The 25083-nt window shown below is 40.9% G+C and overlaps 1 protein-coding gene across 1 annotated transcript in view; it reads left to right on the plus strand.

Moving 5' to 3' along the window:
* Positions 1-25083, plus strand: part of SYNE1 (spectrin repeat containing nuclear envelope protein 1) — a gene marked incomplete at its 5' end in the record, with an annotated part of 469383 nt that overhangs the window by 214874 nt on the left and 229426 nt on the right. Inside the window, 10 exons of the mRNA XM_080806008.1 lie at positions 502-705; positions 1717-1924; positions 2736-2848; positions 4671-4876; positions 6435-6590; positions 9719-10010; positions 11243-11415; positions 13897-14206; positions 16964-17128; positions 21262-21618. Coding sequence (XP_080662134.1) covers positions 502-705; positions 1717-1924; positions 2736-2848; positions 4671-4876; positions 6435-6590; positions 9719-10010; positions 11243-11415; positions 13897-14206; positions 16964-17128; positions 21262-21618 — 2184 coding nt within the window. The remainder of the gene's footprint in view (positions 1-501; positions 706-1716; positions 1925-2735; positions 2849-4670; positions 4877-6434; positions 6591-9718; positions 10011-11242; positions 11416-13896; positions 14207-16963; positions 17129-21261; positions 21619-25083) is intronic.

The following is a 25083-nucleotide window of genomic DNA, read 5'->3' on the forward strand; positions in this document are numbered from 1 at the left end:
AGGAGCCCTCCCAAAACAAATCATTTGGGAGGAGAGAAGAAACAGCCTCACTAAACACATGAAAGTGGGAGACAGAAATAAAATTGCTTTATGATAAAATCCTGCAGTGGTGTTTGTTCAAAGTAGTGGTTACATCAGGGGATAAAATGTGTGCGTGTTTCCCAGGAAGAAGTAAGAGCAGGAGGGTTTTGGTAACCAACGTGGTAACTGTGTAGGTTGAACTCTGCTTTTGAAAACCGTATTGTACGTATTCCTTGGATCCCCAGTCCGAACTGCCACTCTCGCATCCAGTGTCAACTGTCATCCTTACCGTTCCCACATTCCCATCACTTACAGTGTTTGACCACTTGTACCCACTGATTTCCCTTCTTAGAAGCGTTGAATTAGCATCCCAGGTTTGACTTGTGTGCTTTTTACAAGTAAGCTGCGCATGAACAGAGTTCCCGCAGAATGAGTGTTCTGGTCTGCATAGATTTTAATGAAATCTTACTTTATGTTTAGTTTATAGAAGCAGACCTAAGGCAGAAACTGGAGCATGCCAAGGAAATCACCGAAGAAGCCAAAGGGACCTTGAAAGATTTCACTGCTCAGAGTGCGCAGGTGGAGAAATTTATTAGTGACATAACGAGCTGGCTGGCGAAAGTGGAGGAGGCACTGATGAACTGTGCCCAGACTAAGACATGGGAAGGGCTGAGAAAAGTAAAGGTGGGTAATCACCTATCATTAAGCTTGTACACTTCCAATGGTAATATTATTTTTCCTGTTTTGTGGTGACCGGAATAAAAATATAACCTGGCTCTCAATTATACCTATATTAACACCAGGCCAACTAATTCCTGATATTGGACACAGCAAGTAAGTTGTAGTTGGAGAAGTGAATGCAGGTAGCAGGGAGTTGAACTTGAATAATTTAAAAATAGAAAGCACGCATTCCTGCGGGACCTGCTCATAAGCTGCGCTTGTTAATATCTTTTTCAGTAAATGGGTAGAGCCTATAGAAGATCTGTTTGAATTTCCATGACTTTTCAAATTTGAGGGCCAAATAGTTTTTCATATCTTAATTTTATCGGTTGGTATGACTGCTTTTATGTAGGGAAGAATATTTTTAAAAACATAGTTCAGAGACAGGATTCTACTTCCATGTCATCTGTCCATAGAGATAATGTTCCTGATCGACTATCTATAAAGCTTGTGAGTGGAGTGTTCAACATATGTGATCTGTTCTCTTTAGCATTTTTTCTTACTGTACTTAAGAATAAGGACATATATTTTAGAAGTATTGGTGCTTTTGGTGTGGCCTGTGACCCTGACACAAAGACCTACTGGCCCATCAAAAAAATGTGAACTTGGGTTGTGACTCCACTAATAGTTTCTAGTCAACTGACTAAACCCAAGGTCATGGGTTGGCATCCCTGAGAACCTATTCTGTTTGCTCGGAATCCTAGACTGTAACCCACATCCTAGAAACTTTCAACAGCCATTTGCAGTTGGTCCTGAGGAGAGCTGGGCAAAATTCTGCAAGTCAATAGATCTATCACAAACACTTAAAAAAAAAAAAAAGAAAGAAAGAAAGAAAAGAAAAGAAAAAAGAAAATCTCACAACAATGTGTACATTACTAAGTGGATTTCAACAGCATCAGTTTCCGGAAAGTACCATAGTGGAGTAGAGGGGATATTTCCCTTGAATATCTTTCATGGCATTCTTTCATTGTGTAGGAGATACAAAAGGAACTTCAAAGTCAGCAAAGCAACATCAGCTCTACCCAAGAAAATCTCAACAGTTTGTGCCGCAAATACCATTCTGTTGAGTTGGAGAGCCTGGGCAGTGCTCTGACGGGACTCATAAAGAACCACGAAGCTGTGAGCCAGTTGTGCTCCAAGACACAGGCCAGCCTGCAGGATTCTCTGGAGAAGCACTTCAGTGGTGAGCTCTGACGGGGCTTAGCATGAACCGTTTGTTTACCAGAAAGAATCCAAACCAAATGCTGCCTAGAAACTGCCAGCACTAGTTGGAGAAAACTTTCCAGAAGAAGATCCTTTAAATTCATTTGTGTGTCTAGATTTGAGCAGTGGAAGTGCTGGGCTCAGGTTCTCACCATAAGTTGAGTTCTTCCTCTTTCTCTCCAAGAAAGTAGGAATCCACCATTTCGAGGATTCCAGATTTCATCTGGATTTTCTACATGTAGCTCAGTTGTGTGGAAAATTACTTCCACTGCTGTGATGAAGTAACACAGTGAACTTGGAAATTAGGAGAGGCCATGAAACAGCAGTAGCCATACAGTTTAGGAAATTGCCAGTCATATGTCCCTGACTGGGCTCTGTGCCTCTGCTGTAATGACAATGCCGAATGATGCTCTAAGTCTGCTTGGCTGAAAGAGGAGAGGGCTCCTTCCTTTGCCATAAAAATGGCCAGAGCCTTTCTCCCTTCACTGTCTTCCATATTCATTCAATTATCTTTCTTTACCAAGAGAAAGACAGTGGGAAATCGGGTATTTCAGGAATACAAATTTCTTTTCAGTCTTTCCCCTGAGATAATTTCTCAGTCCTGCCATGAACAGTCATGTTGTAGTCTATTCTATATTATTATTATTTTATTTCTGAAATATTTTGTATGGCAAGATGCAGTGAGCTGAAGGGCAGAATTAATGCATTGAGCCTAGAGGCTTATTCAACGTATTGGATGTATTTCTCATTTTTGTTACTTTTTTTTTTTTCATTTTTGTTACTTTTGAAAGAGTCTATGCAGGAATTCCAAGAGTGGTTTTCTGGAATAAAGGCAGCAGCAAAGAAATCATCTGATCGAACTGGTGATAGCAAAGTTCTAGAGGCAAAGCTCCGTGATCTTCAGGTATGAAAGCTGGCTGTGCATCGTCGTCTTCTCTAAGCTGCACTCCCGGGCCTTGCGGTCAGACCTAAATCATCTCTTTCCACAGATCTTCTTATTTTATTCGAACTGTTCTTCTTCTCTAACAGAACTAGATTTCTTGAGTCAATAGGAGATTAGCAATATGAAAAGTAAGCTGAGAGAGTAAGTCAGAGCTACAGAATTTCTAGATTCTGTTCTTTTCTCTTTTAGCGAATTGAACATTTTTTGGAATTCATTCAAAACTAAACCTAGTTTTAATTTTTCTGGCAATAAAGACATAAATAATTCCATCTATTTCATATCACTATTGTGGAGGAGGGTTGTTTTGTTTTTAAGATTTTGTTTATTGATTTGAGAGAGTGAGAGAGAGAGAGGGAGCATGAGCAGTGGAAAAAGCAGGCTTCCCCCTGAGCAGAGAGAGTGAGATGCAGGGTCAGTTTTAGGGCCCTGGGGCCATGACCTGAGCCCAAGTCAGACGGTGAACAGACTTAGCTACCTGGTGCCTCATATTGTGGAAGAGTTTGAAAAAGAAGACGTGACTTGTGCTTTTTAATAACCTATAGTCCAAATTTGGAGCTAGGGCACACTGAAAGCTATAGATAATACAGGTTTTACAGGTTTTATTGACTATGAAAAATATATGAATTCAGGAAGGAAAAAGCCATTGTGAAGTAGAGTTCAGAAGTGATCGACTCAACTTGAGTTTGGGACAACTTTTCCAGATAGCTCATCTGAACAAAACACTGAGTTAAGTATTACTTAAAAACATTTTTTTAGGGGCACCTGGGTGGCTCAGTTGGTTAAGCATCTGCCTTTGGCTCAGGTTATGATCCCGGGGTCCTGGGATCGAGGCCCGCATCAGGCTCCTTGCTCAGCGGGAAGCCTGCTTCTCCCTCTGCCTGACAAATACATAAATAAAATATTTTAAAATTAAACAAAATAAATAATTTTTTTAAATGAATGAGGAATGTGAGGATCTGTGCAGCCTAATCAGTGAGGACAGTTATGTAGGTAACTCATGGAAAGTCAGAGTAGCAAGATCATTATAATAAAGGAAGTTGGTTTTCCAGGAGGCAAGGTGAATTGAAATGTGCAGTTGTCCCCTTTAAGCTTGTGTCCACGCATGTGATCTTTCAAGGAAGAGGTGCACACCAAGAAAAGAAGGGACCTGAGGGGAGGACTTTGTGTGCAAGGTGGATCAGAAGAGGGGAAGGGTGCAGGCAGCTCTGCAGTGAGAGGGCATCACGTGAACCTGTGAAGAAGTAGAACCTGGGCTGGGCTGGGACAGTGAGAGTGGGGAGAGGCTGAGAGCAAGGCCTAGAGGACAACCTCCTTTACGGGCTGGCCTTGTCACAGCTTATTCTCCAGTGGTTCCAGTCCTGGCTGGCACCGTCCTCGGTCATGAGCCTTGAGTCTACCTAGTTGTACCTTCTCACTCTGGCCTAAAGACTTTCTGCCTTCGGCCTCTGGGCTCTGTCTTCTCTTGCTTTTCTTTTCTTTTTTTTTTTTTTAAGATTTTATTTATTTATTTGACAGACGGAGATCACAAGTAGGCAGAGAGGCAGGCAGAGAGAGAGAGAGAGGAGGAAGCAGGCTCCCTGCTGAGCAGAGAGCCCGATGCGAGGCTCGATCCCAGGACCCTGGGACCATGACCCGAGCCGAAGGCAGAGGCTTAACCCACTGAGCCACCCAGGCGCCCCCTCTTGCTTTTCTATCTCAACTCAGAATTGTAATCAGTGCTCACATGCTCCAGGGTCCTTGAATAACAGCAAGTATTTTCTATTACCTTTATTTCTTGAAACAGAACATTCTGGACTCGATCAGTGATGGACAGAGCAAGCTTGATACTGTGACTCAAGAAGGACAAACTTTGTATGCACATGTGTCTAAACAAATTGTCAGCAGCATTCAGGAGCAAATTACAAAGGCTAATGAGGAATTTCAGGCATTTCTGAAGCAATGTCTGAGGGACAAGCAGGCTCTTCAAGACTGTGCTTTAGAACTTGGGAGGTAGGTGGTTTTGATAACATCATCACACACAGAATATGTTCTCAAAGACTTTGAGAAAAGAGCCACTGTAAATAAACAATATTTGAAAGTACAGATTCATACTAGGATAATAATTAATTGCTTGGACTTTGATGGGACTGTGGCTTTATTTTCTATATTGAAAAAGTAAGGAATTATGTTCACTAGTTACTGTAAATGGCGTACATGCATGTATTTTTGTCCATTTGATTAACTCAAAGTCTGAGAGGTTTGACACACAGGTTTTAGATTATCCAAGTCCTTTCTTTGCTTCCGCTTTTTTTTTTTTGAAGATTTTATTTATTAGAGAGAGACCGCGAAAGAGGGGACACCAGCAAGAGGACTGAGAAAGGGAGAAGCAGTCTCCCCGCTGAGCAAGTAGCCTGATTCAGGATTTGATCCCAGGACCCGGGGATCATGACCTGAGCCAAAGGCAGACTCTTAACAACCGAGCCACCTAGGCTCCCCTTTGCTTCCACTTCTGTTGGGTTTAAGTAATGACAAAAAACACTGGCCTAATTTCTATGAATGAAGATTCCAATCAGGAGAATATGTCAACAGGGATGAATATAAAATTAGAAGGGAAAAAAAGTAGTGGGGGTAAAGATGTCAGTATAATCAAAATGCCTTTCTGGTCACAGAGTAATTTATTCTTGTCTAGGTTTCTTAGAACTTGTATGCACAGTTTTCAAAACTTCTAGTCCCCGTGCTCTTATGCCTATTCAAATCTCCATAAGATACAAAGACATAGAGATGACTTTCCCCTTCCTTTCTTGGGCTTCCAATGCTGTCCTTAACCCATTGGTCCCAATTCAGAGTCCCTGTTGTAAGACACAAAGTCAAGTGTACATTGACATGGGAATGCAGTCTTGCTGATAACTACCAGCTGATTACCAGGAAATCAATTCAAGATAGGATCTCAAGAGAAAGAGTGAAATAAACCAAGCAGAGAGAGTCAATTATCATATGGTTTCGCTTATTTGTGGAGCATAAGGAATGACACAGAGGACATGGGGGGATGGAGAGGAGAAGGGAGTTGGGGGGGAAATTGGATGGGGAGATGAACCATGAGAGACTGTGGACTCTGAGAAACATACTGAGGGTTTTGGAGGGGCAGGAGGTGGGAGGTTGGGTGAACCTGGTGGTGGGTATTATGGAGGGCACGTATTGCATGGAGCACTGGGTGTGGTGCATAAACAGTGAATTCTGGAACACTGAAAAGAAGTTTAAAAAATAAATAAAAATTAAAAATACATACATACATACATACATACCCACCCAGGTGGGAATCAATAAAGTTTTTGTGTTAAAAAAAAAAAAGTTTACACAGCTTAAAAAAAAAAAGGAGAGAAAGTTCCATGATTTTTCATTTTGTTACTGAAATAAGTGGTAATATGGATGGGCTTATTGTTGAGTTTTCTTCCATACTTGGGAAATTCATGAGATTTTAATGGCCATAGACACTGTGACCTCAGATACTAGATGTTACTTATCATAATGAGTGCAGAAGAATTTCTACAAAGTGTTTTCTTTTCTGTAGCTTTGAGGATCAGCATAGAAAACTGAACTTATGGATCCATGAGATGGATGAAAGGCTAAGTACAGAAAACTTAGGAGAGAGTAAACAGCACATTCCTGAGAAGAAGAACGAAGTCCATAAAGTTGAAATGTTTCTAGGAGAGCTACTGGCTGCAAGGTATGGTGCTGAAATGGAACAGGTCCTTTCCCTACTAACAAGTGTTTTTTGTCTGGTTGGTTGGTTATTGGGTTTGGTTGTTAATTGGTTGGTTGGTTGGCTGGTTGGTTAATTAGTGGTGGTTGTATATGTTTCTGTCCCTAAATGTCTAGAATACAGATGATTGTGCAGTGTTCTCTACAGCAGAGTGGTATTCTAGAGAGAACATAGGGATGGCAGTGTAGATCTATCTGCATCTGCCTCCCTTTGCTCAACAGATTGGACAGGCCACCCATTTCCTGAACTTCTTGATATTAGCCTGTAAGCATTATGCTGCTAAGGAATACCATACTTTTTTCTCTGAGGTTGTTAGGATTGAAGGTCCTTATAAAGGTACTCTACACTTACAGAAATAAGGCTGTGGAACCCATTTGCATATATATTCTTCACACACTTCAACATCTACTTCTATTTTTTTCTTAAATGTATTTGTCAGAGTGAGAGATAATGAGAGAGGAAAGCAGTGGGAACGGCAGGCAGAGGGAGAAGCAGGCTCCCTGCACGTCCAGCCCGGTGCTGGACTCGATCCCAGAATCCTGGGATCATGACCTGAGCTGAAGGCAGGCACTTAACTGATAGAGCCACCCAGGCACCCCTCTAGTTCCATTTTCTTTCTTTTTTTTTTTTTAAGATTTTTATTTATTTATTTGACAGACAGAGATCACAAGTAGGCAGAGAGAGAGGAAGGGAAGCAGGATCCCCGCTGAGTGGAAAGCCCGACGTGGGGCTTGATCCCAGGACCCTGATATCATGACCTGAGCCAAAGGCAGAGGCCTTAACCCACTGAGCCACCCAGGCGCCCCTCTAGTTCCATTTTCAATCCCCACCCTCATCCTCAAAGTGTCCTTAGTAAAGCAAAAGGTCTGGTCCTTAAGTCTGACTGTCCTGGAGGTTCCTCTTCTCCTCCGCAGTATTTGTCTCTTCATTGTTTCCCGACTAAGCCAACATTTGTGGCTCCTGGCCCAGGCAGAGTCATCTGGACTGTGCTTTTGACTCCACTGGCCTTGGGGATTTGAGCCCTAAATTCATAATCCGACTGGCATTATCAGTTGCTTTGTTGGTACCCAGGGTACAGCTAGACCCAAAACTTCAGATCTGTCCTCTTCAAGAGCAGATTCACTCATCTGTGAAGCAGCAGAGGCCAGCACCCAGCCTTCTCGACCAGACACATCAGGAGCACCGATCAGTTCCAGTCTAATTCTGATCATATTCATTCCTTGTTTCTGCCGGTCACCTTTTAGGTCAAACTTGCCTGGTACGCCTTGCTTTAAAAACAAACATGCAAACAAATACACAAACATGACCTGTAATGGCAGCTCTTATTGGTGTTTGAGTTTGATGAAAGTTACAAAATTTCCCTGGAATGCTCTGGTCCCATCTCTGTGAGCCCTTCCCATGGGGTAAACTCTTTGTTGACTCTATACATGCCAGCCCCAGACAGTGAGTTCCTCAAGGCCAGGGACCTTTAGGTCTTCATCACTGTTACAGTCGCAATGTCTGATATAGTGCCAGAAAAAGAACATATTTGCTGAATTAATAGGATGACAGTATAATTTTAACTATATAGCTTTCTGAAAATTACACTGAATTTTATTGCTTTTTAAATCTTAACTCAGGTCTGGATACAATGTAGCATGACCAAACCTACTTCTCTCTTCCAAACTTCTAAAATGACTTTACATAGTCTTCTGGAATATTCTGTGATATTCCAGGATCGGATGGTAAGAGTCCTTCTGTGTGCTTGCTGCCAGGCTCTTTGTAACTGGTTACTTCTCCAGAGAATCTTAACGTACTCATGCTTTCCAGCTTCTCCCGCTGAGTTACCTCTCACTTGCTGGCTGCTTGATCCTACCAGCCCTCTGGACTTTCCATCATATTTCAAGTACTCAACTATCTTGGGGGATGCCTTTTTTTAAAGTACCCCAGGTTTGAGAATTATTGAACTTTTATCATCCATTAAGCAGTCCTTCTTGTAGTAACAAGTGATACACATTGTCCTGAATTATTTAACTGACATCATTGCTTAAGCCAAGTTCTTGTCTTACCAGATTATAAGAAATGCAATTTAGAGTGGGTGCAATATTATGTGAACAATATACCTCCCAGAGGGCCACAAGATGCTATATCCTTAGTAGCTGATCCAAAAAAAAAAAAAAAAAAAAAAAGACAGACCTTGCAGGAGATAAAGTTTGTGTTCTTTTTCTACTACTCACAAGAGTTCGTGTTCACATATCTGTACTCTCTCTTCTGGTATCCTGGGAAGTTCCCGACACACAAGCTGAACTCTGTCAAACAAGATGAAGTCAGTCCAGCCACATAGGACTGCCCTTTCCTTGCACCTAATTAACATAACTCCAAACTGAGATGAGCCAAGTATGCAAGAGGCAACAAGAAAACCCATCAGCACTCATATAATAGCCTTTTGATACGAACTGGTTTTTTGCACTTTATCTTCCTGTGTTGGGTCCTGGGGATACGAGATGAATGTGATAACCCTGGTTTCTAGAAGTTGAAAGTGGATTGAGACAGACAGGGTGTTTGAGGAGATAGAACAAGACAGGGGCAGAGGGCACACAGGGCAGGAACCCTATACTCTCCTTCTCTCGGGTATCAGGGAGGTAATACCTGCCTAGGCTTTGAAGGGCCAACTGGGAAGGCAGCAGGGGAGAATCATTGGGTTTTCCCATAGGAGGAATCCCCACATAGATCCTAAAAAGCAGAGGGTTTGGGGACATTTCAGGATTAGAGCATTCAGTCGGAACAGAGATGTTAGAGATGAGGCTGGAGAAGCAGTCTTGGGCCATTTTCTGCAGTGAATTCCTCATAATACAGGGGCCAGGATCTAAGCACAGCATAGATGGAGTGAAATTCCCTGATGTATATGGACTACACTCACAGACGTATAGAGAAGGCAGAGCCAGGCCTGCGAGAGTCCCCGGCATCTTCATTTCAAAGGCATGTCAGCTATGAGCTCTTGTCTGGCGACTTCTCCAGGATCAACAATCACTCCTCACTCTGCTGCGTTCTAGAATGTCAGAATTCAATTTCTTTTTTTTTTTTTTTTTTTTTTTTTTTACTGTTTTCTTTAGAGAATCTCTGGAGAAGCTTTCGCAGAGAGGGCAGCTTCTCAGCGGAGAAGGCCACGGCGCCGGGAAGGAAGGACGCCTGTGCTCTCAGCTCCTCACCAACTACCAGAACTTACTCAGAATGACCAAGGAGAGACTGCGGAGCTGCCAGGTGGCCCTGCAGGAGCACGAGGCCTTGGAGGAAGCCCTGCAGAGCATGTGGTCCTGGGTGAAGGGCATTCAGGACAGACTGGCCGCGGCAGAGAGCACCGTTGGGAGCAAAGACACCCTGGAAAAGCGGCTGTTACAGATACAGGTAAGCAGGGCACTGGCCACACACTGACAACTTGTGAAGATCTGTTTGCTGAATTCACATATGTTCGAGTTGGGTCCCCGTTGTTCTGTGAGCCTCTAAATGAAGATTTGAGGACACAACGGAGAAAAGATGATGTTGGCAAAAGGGATAATGGAGGGAACCTGTTTCCCCTTTGTAAAGGAACATTTTTGTTCAATAGCTTTAAAATAATTTTTTGAGAGATTTTATTTATTTATTTGACAGAGAGAGAGAGAGCACAAGTAGGCAGAGAGACAGGCAGAGAGAGAGGAAGGGAAGCAAGCTCCCCGCTGAGCAGAGAGCCCGACGCGGGGCTCGATCCCAGGACCCTGAGATCATGACCTGAGCTAAAGGCAGAGGCTTTAACCCACTGGGCCACCCAGGCACCCCTTTAAAATAATTTTTAATGTCACTTAGTAAGTATTCCGCAAGCACTGTGCAAGTTGTTGGAAACATCAAGGTGAAAATTACTGCTGGCTTTCTAGGTGTTCACAGTCCAGTGGGAGAGACTAACCTGTAAACTGTAACGTGCAGTACCCCATGTAGTCAGGGGTCATGATTGAAGCAGACAAGGGTGTCCTCCGAACACAGGGAGGCCACCAGCCCAGACTGCAGTCAGTGAAGGAGATCCCTTGGAAGACAGAAATTAGCCAGACGGTGATGGTAAAGCTTTTGACAAGTGTGCCTTCATTTTCAAAACAATTTATTTTTACTTTGAATCCAACATTCAGTAAACATACAGTTTCAAGGTTAGTGGCCCCAAGTTTCCCAAGAATTTAAATGGGAGTTAATCCTTGACTCCCAGACTCCTGATATCTAATATCTAAATAAAGTATCATATTGCAGTAGGGTGCAGAATTTCTTGTTGTATTTTCATTTTGTTGTTGTTGCTGAGTTTCCATTTTAAAGGTAGGGGCGCCTGGGTGACTCAGTGGGTTAAAGCACCTGCCATTGGTTCAGGTCACGACCTCAGGGTCCTGGGATCAAACCCTGTGCGGGGCTCCCTGCTCAGCAGGGAGTCTGCTTCTTTCTCTCCCTCGCTCACCTTTTCTCTAAAATAAATAAATAAAATCTTTATAAATAAATACATAAATAAATAAAAATAAAATGAGTAAGGTATTCCCTACCTTGATTCTCATGGGAAACAACAGTTCCTAAAAACACGAGAAGGTTCTAGTGTTCCTACTGACCTGTATTCACTGTTGCTTCCGTAGGATATTCTCCTGATGAAAGGTGAAGGAGAAGTGAAGTTGAATATGGCCATTGGCAAAGGGGAACAGGCCTTGAGAAGTAGCAACGAACAAGGTCAGAAGGTGATTCAGACGCAGCTACAGACTCTGAAAGACGTGTGGGCTGACATCATGAGCTCCTCCGTCCACGCTCAGAGGTAACGGAGCCTATTTTCAGTGTTTATTCGCCTAAATAAAACCCAGTGGCTTAGTAAAATGATGAAACAGTGCAGTATCCTGTGGTAGAGTTACCAAGCATCTTATTTTAGCTAGTTGTATGCCTGCTTGTCTTTGCCTGGATTGTGTTTTCCGTGATGGCAAAGACAGTTTTGTTTGCTTGCTAGTTGTGTGCCTGTGTGTGAGTGGGTGTGTAATATTTTTGTCTCCCATAATATTTCTCGTGGCATCTTGTACACAACATGGGCTCAGTAAGATACCTCCTTTCAGCTCATCAAAGCAAGTGTTCAATAACTTTCCCCTTTTTAGAGGAACATACAAGAAATTAATTTGTTAGCAACTATTGAGCTCAAGTATGAATCTTCTTCTCAGCTAGAAGTCATGTTACCCACAATGGGGCTGTGGAAATGGGCATAGGGTTTTTGATTGTCATAGTGATGGATGCATCCCTGGCATTTAGAGACGGCGGCCAGGAGAGCTTATGTCTGACAGTGCGTGGGGGCGTTCTCACACAGCCAGCCATCAGCCCGCCCAGGATTCCCTAGTGCCCCTGTGGAGAAGCCCTGCACCAGCCGCTCGTGAGCAATTAGAGAAGAGACTGAGTGTTACACCAGGTGGTGTTGTTGCTGTTACATTGATGAGTGGGAGACTCTTACCTTCCTCTCTTTTCCAAGTATCCACAAATAATCTGGCCGGATGGTTGGACAAATGACCTGCAGTCAGAATTATACCAAAGTACCTTCCAGAAGCCATATCCTGAACGTTATATACAGTGTTAGGTTACTGAAGAAGAGTGTGTTTAATAAAAATAAAGACATAGCATAATAAAGAAATGAAGAAAAGATTAAAGATCATCACAAAACTAAACAAAACAACACTGCAATATTACCCACTCCGAAGGAAGCAGTGAAACATGGTTATAACTAAAATTTTGGGAAGCTTTGTTTTGTTTTGTTTCCTTTAAATATGGAACATAAGTGGTGACTCCCCATGCCAGCAGGACTTTAAATCTCAGTAATAACTCCTGGTGGTCTGCAAAGAAAGAACACTCAGATCCAGTGGTTCTGGTGGCGTGGACCACTGGAACACGAACAAACTCTCCCAGTGCTTGGCAATGGGCAGCTCCAGAAAAGTGAGTAACAGTGTGGGTGAATGGTTTTCAGATGTTGGAATAAAAGAAGCAGATTCAAATCCTTGATTCTTCCTCTTCAGCAAGAAATTAAATTTGACAACCACATATTGAGCAATACCAGTGCTGCAATTAATTGAGCTAAAATAATGAATCAAAACAAAGTAGTGTTTGCTCTCTAAGTGCTCCGAGGCTAGGGTAGTGTGCATCCGAAAACACTGACTCAGACTGTGTTACTAAGATACTCGGCACCGTGGGGTGGTGCAGGGCCTGGGGTTGTTTCTGGAGAGGTGAGATGGATTTGTACCTTCTGGAAAATTCTTTGAGGAAAGAATAGCTCTTTAAAGCACTTATGTTGAGGTTTCTATTGATGCAAAAGGAACAATTTGAGGAGATGCTGGAAGTATATTTAGCACGGATTTCACTCCTGGATCATAGGATTATATGCAAGGGATGCTCGGAATGGTCACTGAATATGAGTTTAGAATAGTTTGTAAAGATAAATAACGGAAGTTTTTAAAAAATGCCAGTCTGGAGAGCCTTTTACTTGACAATCTAGAGAGCTGTTTACTTGACTATTACTTATATGATTATGTTCCTTATATTATAAATAAATTAAGCCTTTGTTCCTTCACATGTTCAATTCAGAAGCACTAAACACTGTGATATCCTTAATTGAAAATCAATCTAAGTATTATTTACTTAGAAACATACCTTAGGGGCACCTGGGTGGCTCGGTCATTGAGCGGCTGCCTTCAGCTCAGGTCTTGATCCCAGGGTCCTGGGATCGAGCTCTGTATCGGGCTCCCTGCTAATTGGGGAGCCTGCTTCTCCCTCTCCCGCTCCCCCCACTTGTGTTCTCTCTCTAGCTATCTCTATCATAAATAAATAAAATCTTAAAAAAAAGAATACCTTAAATTTTAAATTCTAGTTAATAGTTATCAACTTATTTGAATAAGGTAAACTGGGTCCAAGAAAATTAAGAATTGATAGATACTACATAAAATTTAATTGGTGCCCCGGGGCTGATATTTTAACAACAAAACACATCACTCTGTCTGTTTATTTAAGTCAGCTGCTATTTGAAATACAAACCTCTAGAAGCCTATATGACTATAACAACTTACTTCAAATTCAACAGAGATTAGTTTTCATTTGCAGAAACTGTTGTGGTGGGTCGGAGGAGTAGTGTTTCTCCCTGCACTTAAAAGTGGTGTTTTCATCCCAGAAGAGCATTCAGTCAGACAGCTGACGTGGATGCAGTGCCCTCCTCCTTGGTTTCAGTCGAGATGTCAAGATAACTTGTTTTCGTAACATGTGACATTAATTCTAGTGCTTTGGAGGCTGTGATTGGCAAATGGAATGACTACCTAGAGTGGAAACACCAGCTGGAGCAGTGGATGCAGTCGGTGGACCAGAAAGTCGAGCAGCCCCTGCAGCTGCAGCCCGGCCTGAAGGAGAAGTTCGCCCTCCTGGACCACTTCCAGTCCGTCGTGTCTGAGGCGGAGGAGCACGCCGGAGCCCTGCAGAGTCTCGCCTCGAAATCCAGGGAGCTCTACCAGAAGACAGACGATGAGTCTTTCAAGGAAGCAGCTCAAGAGGAGCTGAAAACACAGTTTAATGATATAATCACGGTTTCCAAGGTTAGTGTTCTATATGGAAGAAAAATCTTCAAGGTTCAGGTAAAGAATATACAAAAGGTTCAGGGCGTCTGTGTGGCTCAGTACGTAAGCATCTGACTCTTGATTTTTGGCTCAGGTCATGATCTCAGGATTGTGAGATGGAGCCCCATGTTGGGTTCTGCACTGGGCACGGAGACTACTTAAGGTTCTCTCTCTCCCTCTGCCCTTCCTCTCTGTGTCTCTCTAATTAAAAAAAAAAAAAATATATATATATATATATATACACACACACACACACACACACACAAGCAGCACACGCACGCACACAAACACATACATACACATACACACATATATATATACTATGGGTTAAATTATAGGGGACCCGGCTGCTCTTAAAGTATTTGTACATTTAGTGAACAGTTACTACAAGAAGATCATACTTGCTTCTGGATGCCCAGGAATCCTTCTCTTTCTGCAGTCTTGGAATTATTTTTTACTCTTTGTTTTTTATCCTTCTCCACTTAGGGTGTTGGTCAGTCCATTTCTTTTCTTTGTAAGACTGAGCCTCAAATGTCAGTATTCGTAGTTCTTTTTCTTTCGTTGCCATTTGTATTTGTTGTATCTAATGCAAGTCTGTTTACTTCCCAGATTTCAATCATGTACAGTGTATTTCATGCATTTCTCATTGTAGTATAAACTGCCCTTTCCTATTCTTACTCTCCAGGTATAGGCTCCTTTATGTAATATCAAAATTAGTTTTAATTCCCTCTCTGAATCGTTACTTTCCCTCATGATTTTTCTTGTGTGTATTTGTGACAATGTCTTTTTCCTGGGTTTCCATTTGGGAACTCTCTTCGTATTATTAATATAATATAATTTTTAACATATGTATTAGTTTATCTTAATTTTTATTTTGATAATGGTTAAGTTCTATGACTCTGGAGTCAAAAAGACCTAAATTTGAATTCTGGCTTTGTCCCTCTTCTTTTTTTTTTTTTTGGAGGGACGTGTTCTCTAATGTTAAAGCAGCTTTATTTTAAAAGAAAAAAAGAACTGGTAGATTGCTGTACAGATTTTGATTCATTACTTCTGGAGTCAGATCCCAGAAGGCTGCATTTAAAAAAAATTTTTTTTATTAACATATAATGTATTATTTGCCCCCCAGGGGTACAGGTCTGTGAATCGTCAGGTTTACACACTTCACAGCACTCACCATAGCACATATCCTCCCCAATGTCCATAACTCAACAACCCTCTCCCTACACCAGCCCCTGCCCCGCAACCCTCAGTTTGTTTTGTGAGATTAAGAGTCTCTTATGGTTTGTCTCCCTCCCGATCCCATCTTGTTTCATTTTTTCCTTCCCTACCCCCCAAGCCCCCCACTTTGTCTCTCAAATTCCTCATATCAGGGAGATCATATGATAGTTATCTTTCTCTGATTCATTTATTTTCACTTATTATGAGTCTCTTATGGTTTGTCTCCCTCCCGATCCCATCTTGTTTCATTTTTTCCTTCCCTACTCCCCAAACCCCCCACTTTGCCTCTCAAAGTGAATCAGGGAGATCATATGATAATTATCTTTCTCTAGTTCACTTATTTAGCTCAGCACAATACCCTCTAGTTCCATCCATTGTTGTTGCAAATAGCAAGATTTCATTTCTTTTAATGGCTGCATAGTATTCCATTGTATATCTATACCACATCTTCTTTATCCATTCATCTGTTGGTGGACATCTAGGTTCTTTCCATAGTTTGGTTATTGTGGACATTGCTGCTATAAACATTCGGGTGCACATGCCCCTTCGGATCACCACATTTGTATCTTTAGGGTAAATAACCAGTAGTGCAATTGGTGGGTAATAGGGTAGCTCTATTTTCAACTTTCTGAGGAACCTCCATGCTGTTTTCCAGAGTGGTTGCACCAGCTTGCATTCCCACCAACAATGTAGGAGGGTTCCCCTTTCTCCACATCCTTGCCAGCATCTGTAATTTCCTGACTTGTTAATTTTAGCCATTCTGACTGGTGTAAGATGGTATCTCATCGTGGTTTTGATTTGTATTTCCCTGATGCCGAGTGATGTGGAGCTCTTTTTCATGTGTCTATTGGCCATCTGGAGGTCTTCTTTCCACAGATGTCTGTTCATGTCCTCTGCCTATTTCTTGATTGGATTTTTTGTTCTTTGGGTGTTGAGTTTTATAAGTTCTTTATAGATTTTGGATACTAGCCCTTTATCTGATATGTCGTTTGCAAATATCTTCTCCCATTCTGTCGGTTGTCTTTTATATGTCTGACTTTGGGCATGTTACTTGATCTCTATAACCACTGTCAATGCCCTTTCCTACATATAGTGGTGATTCTAGCATCTACATCACAGGGATGTTGTGAGGAGTAAGTGAGCAAATGCACTTAAAGTGCTGAGCAGACTACTGTACATAGTAATTACATTGTACTAATATAGTAATAACATGCTGTATTGTTGCCTGAATAATAAAAATAGTTATTCCAATAATTTTTATTAAATTATCCCTCAGTTATCCGTGAGGGATATTAGTAAACATTCATTCAGCATAAATTTTTGTTCTAACTCAGACTAAAGTAAATTTAAAGGAAAAGGGTTGCTTCCTCAAAGCCTTTTAGTCTAAGCTTTTCATGTTAAGAATGCAAACGGTTCAATAATAGGAATGAAATCTTCTGAAATCATTGATAGATGTTGTTTTGTCTGATTTCATATTCTCACTAATGCCTGCTAAAATGCCTTTTCTGTGTCTACTAGGAGAAGATGAGGAAAGTGGAGGAGATGGTGAAAGATCACCTCATGTATTTAGACGCGGTCCAGGAATTCACGGATTGGCTCCACTCAGCGAAGGAAGAACTTCACCGGTGGTCGGATATGTCTGGAGACTCATCAGCCACCCAGAAGAAATTATCTAAAATCAAGGTCAGAAGGTGCACACATATTATAACTTCATTATTTCATTGGTTCTTAAGTATGACGTACTTAATGTGATGAAGATTATGTAGATAGGATTGCTATTTAAAATGTTTCCCATTTTCTATTTGTTGATCTTTGTTACCTTCTACCTCACAAATTATAAACATAAGCAAGGGGGAAAAAAGGAATTCAAACACTTTACACTTGTGAGCAAAATGGAACATCGTCTGTGTATACTTCAACGTGCAAATGTGCTTATGGCCATAGTCGGGGAGACTGAAATATATGCCAGCTTGGTGGGGTGATGGAACCAGACAGGGTCTCCCAGCACAGTGATAGGAAAGTTTATAACATAACTTTGTTAAAGGTATTTGATCAGTAACTTGGAAATGTTACTGTTTCCTAGCCAACAGTACAAGAACCTAAGGGAAGGCAGTGCTTTAAAAGACAGTTAAAAAGGGGTGCCTGGGTGGCTCAGTGGGTTAAAGCCTCTGCCTTTGGCTCAGGTCATGATCCCAGGGTCCTGGGATCGAGCCCCACAACAGGCTCTCTGCTCAACAGGGAGCCTGCTTCCTCCTCTCTCTCTCTCTCTCTGCCTACTTGTGATCTCTGTCTGTCAAATAAATAAATAAAATCTTAAAAAAAAAGACACTAAAATTATCACCTAGTTTACTCCTCACAAGGGCATCTTAGAAAATAGAAATTCACATATCTGAGGGAGCTGGAACAAGTATATTTCTAGTTATTTGAATAATAAATTGCAATAATCCCCCCATGAAAATAATAGGCTTTAATTTAAAAAGTAAGCAATAATGAAATCCTAAATGATTTAGTAGTAGATGAAGAAATGTTGGGAATAAATAGTGTAATTGTGGTCAGGACTTTAAGATTCACACTGTGTTCTGATCCCTGGACATCAGAATATAAAAGTCTTAAAAATACTAGTTGATGATAATAGTCATAACTACGTTTTGAGAATTTATTTTATTATTATTATTATTACATTATTCTAAGTGCTTATTATTATTACATTATTCTAAGTGCTTAGAAATCTTATAGTGACCATGTAGGTTTTAAAGGAGGTAATCACATAAACCACCTTTTGAAATTCTTATTTTCTGTGTGATTCTTTAAAATATTTCTTTGGTACATTTTTCTCTCACTAATATTCATCCATCCATTTATCAATTTATCCATTTATCAATTTATTCAGCCAGCGTTGTGCATTCCCTCAAGGAACCTGCGGTAGAGTTGAGAACAATGATGTAAAAACTGATGTTTATAAAATAATACATTACATGTAATGACAGCTCACTATACTTTGAGAGCTTAGGATCTAGAATCAGACCCCGATTGCTGTATTCTCCCTCTACTGCTTTTCTTTTTCTTTTTCTTCTTCTTCTTCTTTATTATGTTATGTCAGTCACCATACAGTATGTCATTAGTTTTTGATGTCATGTTCAAAGATTCATTATTTACGTATTACACCGAGTGCTCCATGCAATATGTGCCCTCCTTAATACCCACCACCGGGCCAACCCCCCCCTCCACCCCTGTCCCCTCCAAAACCCTCAGTTTGTTTCTTAGAATCCACAGCCTCTGCTGCTTTTCTAGCTGTGTTGGGTAAGTCACTTGAGGTCCTGAAGCTTCAGACTCTTAATTGGTAAATTAATAGTCCCTGCCTCACTGAGAGGTTTCGAGGACTAAATTAGATCATGCCCATAAAACTTTTATCATTATGCTTGACACATGGGATACACTCGATAAGAAAATTCAGTAGATTTGGTAAATGAGTGATTTTAATTGGCTATGGAATGACAGTGTGGGAAGAGTCCAGAGTGATTGTCTAGCCTTTATACTCTTTTCCTTGAAATACTTTATAAAATACTTCCACAAATATGGGAAATACAGGAGAAGGAGCTGGCAGGAAGAAATTGGAATTAGGGAAGGAAAACATGAAGTCCACGTCAGGCTCTGCTGGAGGCTGGTGCGTGGGTGAGGCGGAACCTTGGAGGAAGTAAATGAGCACCTCCTCTGTCTTTCAGTGTCGTCCCTCCTCACCCCCAAGAGTAAACACCAAGGACAGGCAACTTTGACGCCAAAGATATGTGTGGATAAGGGTGTGTATGTGCATATGATATTTTTAAATAGTTAAGTCCAAAACAAGGAAATATGTATACAAGTCATTTCAAAACACTTTAAAGTGATGACATTCTTGGGGTGTGTGGCTGGCTTGGTCAGTTAAGTGTCTGACTCTTGGTTTTGGCTCAATTCGTGATCTCATGGGTCATGAGACTGAGCCCCGCATCCGGCTCTATGCTCAGTGTGGACTCTGCTGGAGATTCTCTCTGTCTCTCTTTCTCCCTTTACCCCTCTAGCCCCCACCCTGTGTGCATGCACATGCTCTCTCTCTCTCAAATAAATAAATAAATAAACTCTTTTTTTAAAAAAATGATGGCATTTTTTAAAAGGTTTTATTTATTTGACAGAGAGACACAGAGTACAAGTAGGCAGAACAGCAGGCAGAAGGAGAGGGAGAAGCAGGCTCCCCGTGGAGCAGAGATCCTGATGTGGGGCTCCATCCCAAGACCCTGACATCATGACCTGAGCTGAAAGCACCTGCTTAACCCACTGAGCCACCCAGGTGCCCCATGATGGCATTCTTACTCAAAATCTGGATGACTGGAATTAGTAGTTGCAAATATTGTAATGTCCCATTTTCATGTGAAAGAAAACTGAGATAATGCATTAGACAGTATTTGGGGAAACTGTTTTTTCACTATTGATACCCTCTTAACTCCAAATTTGAAATCCGTCATAAAGACAAATTATAAGTATTTAAATCCAGTAATTAGATATAGCTCTTTTTAAAAATCTGTCTATGTATTTTTTCACCAAATAACTACTTATTACATACGCTGATAAACAAAGCAGGTTTTTAGAATCCTGCTGCTGAGGAAACAATTGGTGTGTGTATATTAAATGCTAATTGTGTATAAGATTCATGTGATTGCCTCTTGGACTACAATATAACAGTACTTTTAAATGATCTTTACTAAAATGTGGCTCTTACATATAATTATGAGAAGGTATATTTCAAGCAAATCTAATGAAATATGAACGATATTTATAGATTAGTTAAGATACATTATGTTTGATATAATATGCTTCATACTTAATGTTACTATTTTTTGTACACTTGTTAATTTGTAATTTTCATCTTGAAATTTTTTTCCCTAATAACCATCTTTTCCTTCTATTTAATCAAGGGCAGAAGTCATAATTCTGTATTAATACTAACAGAACCCTAACTTGAGCAATAGATATGTAAATGTATAAACACCAGTGAGAGAAATTTCAGTGGAAGAGTCTGTTCTCAGAAAGAAATGCCACTATTTTACCTAATTTGTAATGCATATTTGAATTTTATCTTGTCCTTTAGAGCATTGGTGTGCTTTGAGCCCCAAAGTTATATCTAAATTGTTAAATTTCTGGCAAGTTTCTTAAAAGTAAAAATAATAGCAATAAATAAACCCAGTCTGAAAGTTCCTTGGAGCTTTCGACTAAGTAGGTCTGTGATTTATTCATTTTGGTTACCATAAAAATGTTTATTTAAGGTTCTGAAGTGTTTGTAGTTGAGTAGGCTCATTCTTCGGTTGTGATGGCTCGGCCTGATTCCTCAGAGCATGGAACCGACGTAGGCCACCATCTTCTGGAAGAAAATGAAACGGAGCACAGACCCAGAGCACAATTCTGCAGCAGTCCTTGGTCACTGTCTGTCAACTTAGGGGGAAACATGGATTTGCATAATTGTAGGAGAAACACACCACAGGCGGATGTTTATATCACTATCCAAACAATTCCACATATTCAAGCCATGCCCGACTCCAGGGTCCCCGTCTAGTCTGTTCCAGGACGTTGTGGGACTCCGCAGCTCATTTTGCCACAAACCTCAGTGCCGAGGAGGATCACGCTCTGCCCCTCCAACTCAGGGGTGGGCGGATGAGTGGATTCCGGTCCTTGGGGCACACTCGCCAAAACTTCCTCGCAGGACAGGGTCCCCCTCGGCACACATTTGTAAACTCGCCGCCCCAGTGACTCACAGCCTCCTCGGTTGTCATGACGATATTCCATTACAGGAGCTGATGGATTCCAGAGAGATCGGTGCAGGCCGCCTAAGCAGAGTGGAGTCGCTGGCTCCGGCAGTGAAACAGAACACAAGTGCCAGTGGGTGTGAGCTCGTGGACTCGGAGATGCAGGCCCTGCGCGCCGACTGGAAGCAGTGGGGAGACAGCGTGCTCCGGACGCAGACCAGCCTGGAGAACCTGGTGAGCCAAATGGCCCTTTCGGAGCAGGAGTTCTCGGGCCAGGTGGCTCACCTGGAGCAGGCGCTGGGGCAGTTCAGTGCCCTTCTGACAACTTGGGCCCAGCAGTTAGCCCTCCTGGAGGGCAAGAACACGGATCAGGAGATAGTGGAATGCTGGCAGAAAGGACAAGTAAGTTGGTTTCCTGTTGTCTGTTGGTGGTTATGCGAACAGTTTTGTTTGGTTCTCGCTGTTGCTAAAAAATAAATGAATACACAAAATCCTTGCTAATTAGTTAGCAAGCAATCCTTGCTAATTAGTTACCATGCACCACTCAGACCTAAAAAGAAATAAGTATGTATACCTAAATTTTTGAATCGGATTTGTTTCCTTTTCTCCTAAGTCAAACTACTGTAAAACAAGCTGTGGGGTGAAGGAGTTTTGATTTACTGTAGGAGACACGGAGTGTTTGTGCAGACATTTTACTTTCATTCTTATGGTGCAAGAGTCTGTAAGACTGTATTCAGCCACTCAGCCCGATCACTCGCCTGTGGGCAGCGGCATAAGTAGACGGAGAGTCATAGCTGGTTTTCTGCCAGTGAATTATTTCCAACAATTAAATGCTTGAAGTTATAGCTTAAAAGAAGCATTTGATAATCTCCTAAAGCACAACTATTAGTTTTCACCCTGATTAGCTCTCCTAGGGCTGGTTTTGACAGCCGTGCTCGAATTAACCCGTCAGCAGAACTCCTGTGTCATGCTCACGGGTTTTCTTCCAGACTTAGTTTTTTTTTTTTTTTTTTTAACTAATGGCAGCTCTTTCAGAATATGACTGTAACAAAGCATAGAGGGGATCATGAAGAAAGAGCAGAAGCTTGAAATCCTTCCTCTTGCTGTTAAATGGTATCTTCAGAACACTGTTATTTGCAGCTTTATACCACTTGGAACCGTGGATGTCCTTAAAAGGAAGTTTCAGTGAAGTAAACTTCTCTGTTTCTATTTATGTTATAATCATTTCAAAATAGTTTCAGCCAGTGAGAAAGTCATGTAGTATTTCCAGCATTGTCTTGTTCTAAATCAAGTTTTTCAAACAAATACAGCACACCATGAAATGAAACTTTATTATTATCTCTTTAAGCTCTTATTTATAATGCTTCTAGCTTTTTTTTTTTTTTTTCTGGGTGCCTGTCCCATCTTAAAGATTTAAGCACCAGAATAAAGTGTAGAAAGCAATTCTGTAAAAGGGAGACAAGGAAGTTGGTCATTGTTCCATGCGGTCATTATTATTCACTCTGACAGAAAAAAGAAATCAGTTATAATTTTTAAATTCTATTTTGTTTCTCTTCCTTTCCCTACCATTAATGTGAGGGACATTTTTAAAAAGAAAGATTTGGTGGTATTTAAGTTACATTACTATTTTATGCAATCATTGTTTTTTGTATAGATACTATTAGTAAAAATGGTTAGTGAGGCCTATAAAACATCCACATGATAATGCAAAAGTCAATGTGCGTTTTCAGTTTTACTGGCGGTTTGAAGATGATAGTGCTCTGCTCAGATCTACTTCCAGGTCTGGCTCCAGAGCTCATTCTTTTGATGACAGTAGTGTATTACCTCTTGATGCTCAGCTTTTCTCTTATTTTTGTTAATATTACGAGAAAGAAATGATAATTATGTGATGGGGTCGAGGTGTTAGCTAATGCTGGGAGGGAGGTGATCATCTTGAAATATATAAATGTATCAAATTTGCATACCATATACCTTAAACTTCTTAACAATGTTATACACCAATTATATCTCAATCAAAGCGGGCAAAATTTTTTTTTCAAATGTTTAAATGGAGATAATACTTCCATTACAGTGAACACATAGGGAAAGTTTTATAAAAGAATGAATTTGTTAGGATCCTTAAAGCATCATTTTGCTGTTGGGGAGGGCTTGTCATTGTTGACAATCATAGTAATAGTCACAAACCTTCACAAGTGTTTACTTTCTCTTTTGCAATTAAGTGATGATACCCAAGAAATATTTCAAAATGTTAAAATGGATCATCTATAAACTATATAAAATCGTGATGTAAAAATTCATGTTTGCGGCATTTGTAAAAGTCATCTCTTAATATCTATTGGGTTATTAGTGTTTGAAATTTAGCCAGTTTCTTAACCTTTATAACCTCTAAGGGGAAAAATGAGCTCTAGGACTTAACTGAAACAGAAATATATAACCTGATGTTTATATAATGAGACTACTAAAATGCTTTAATTTGTTATGGAAGTATATTTAGTGTAAATTTTTGGTCCAAAGCTTTTTTCTTTTGGTATCATCTACCTTATAAATGACTGCCTTGATTCTCTGATTTTTTCATTTGTTCGCTTGCTTGCTTTTTTACTTTTTTGGTATGTGGTTAAGTTTCTACAGTTCTAAGTTCTTTCTTAAATAAAAGATACAATGTATAAAATAGCTACTAGTTTAGTGCTTGGAGTTTCAGAAAGAAACTTTCTAGTTATTATGAATTTTGTAAATAAAAATATCTTAGACTCCTCTAGCCCAGACACTAGGATAAATAATTTTAAAACCAAGAGAACACCACCCGTCTCTCAGAATCTCAGTCTAGATGGAAAGGCCGGTGAGTTCACAGCCCATGGGGATGCTCGATTGTGATGAGCCGACGAGGTATGTGTGTCCTCAGGCGAGGAGCCCTCATGAAGAAGTGGGAAAGAAAGCAGAGTCCTTAGAGGAGTTGCTAGTTGAGCTGAGTCTCGAAGTCTGTTACAAACTGACCAGGTGGGTGAGGTAGAGGGACAGTCCCAGGATCCAAAATTAGCGAGGAACAAGAAGACACAGAAGAGAAAACTGGAGAACAGGTTTCAAATCGAGAGGACATCGTGCCATTCCAGAAAGAAATGACAGATATCCAAATGGGAGACTGAGTCGAGTGCAGAGGGAAAGTCGCTGAAAAGAGAGCTAACGCAGAGCAGACTGCACCTTGTTGTCTCTTGTTTCTTGGCAAGGCCAACATGTAGCTTGGTTTTCTGATGTAGATCAGTGGGAGGACGGTGGAGCCATTTACTAGGATGAGGAATGCAACGCAGACCTGGCTTGTTGAGAGGTGTGGTTTTCCTACAAATCTAGGCCATGTCTAGATAAAAATCTGAGAACATGAATAGTAACATCAACACCCATCTGAGTAGTCACTCATCTTCTTGGCTCTCCTCAATTAATTTTTTTTTTCCCTGTGGCGATACCATTATTTATACAGTTCCACTTAAACATTTGGGCGCTGTTGACCTGCTGTTTTCACTAGGCAGGCATTTATCCGTGTGCCGGGAATTGTGCGAGCACTTGACACTTGTGATCTCATTTTCTCCTTGTGACAGTCCCATAAGAGCACCGTGTCTAACTCAGGAGATCACGGCCTTGGTTTTAGAGATGTACTTGTCAAGTCTCAAGACTTTATGTTGGAATAGATAGTCTCAGTATTGTGATTATTCATGTGTCTCTCTCATTTGTTAATCTGTGAGCTCTTCTAGTTCAGCATTCTTACCTTCGTTCATTTTGGGGAGTCCTGAAATTCAGAAAAATGCGTGGCTCATGGCAGACATTTAGCAAATATTTGATGCCTGTGTGAATAAAACTACGAAATGGGTGGATTACTAG

The sequence above is a fragment of the Martes martes genome (genome assembly GCF_963455335.1).
Source record: "Martes martes genome assembly, chromosome: 6".
Classification (NCBI taxonomy): Eukaryota; Metazoa; Chordata; class Mammalia; order Carnivora; family Mustelidae; genus Martes; species Martes martes.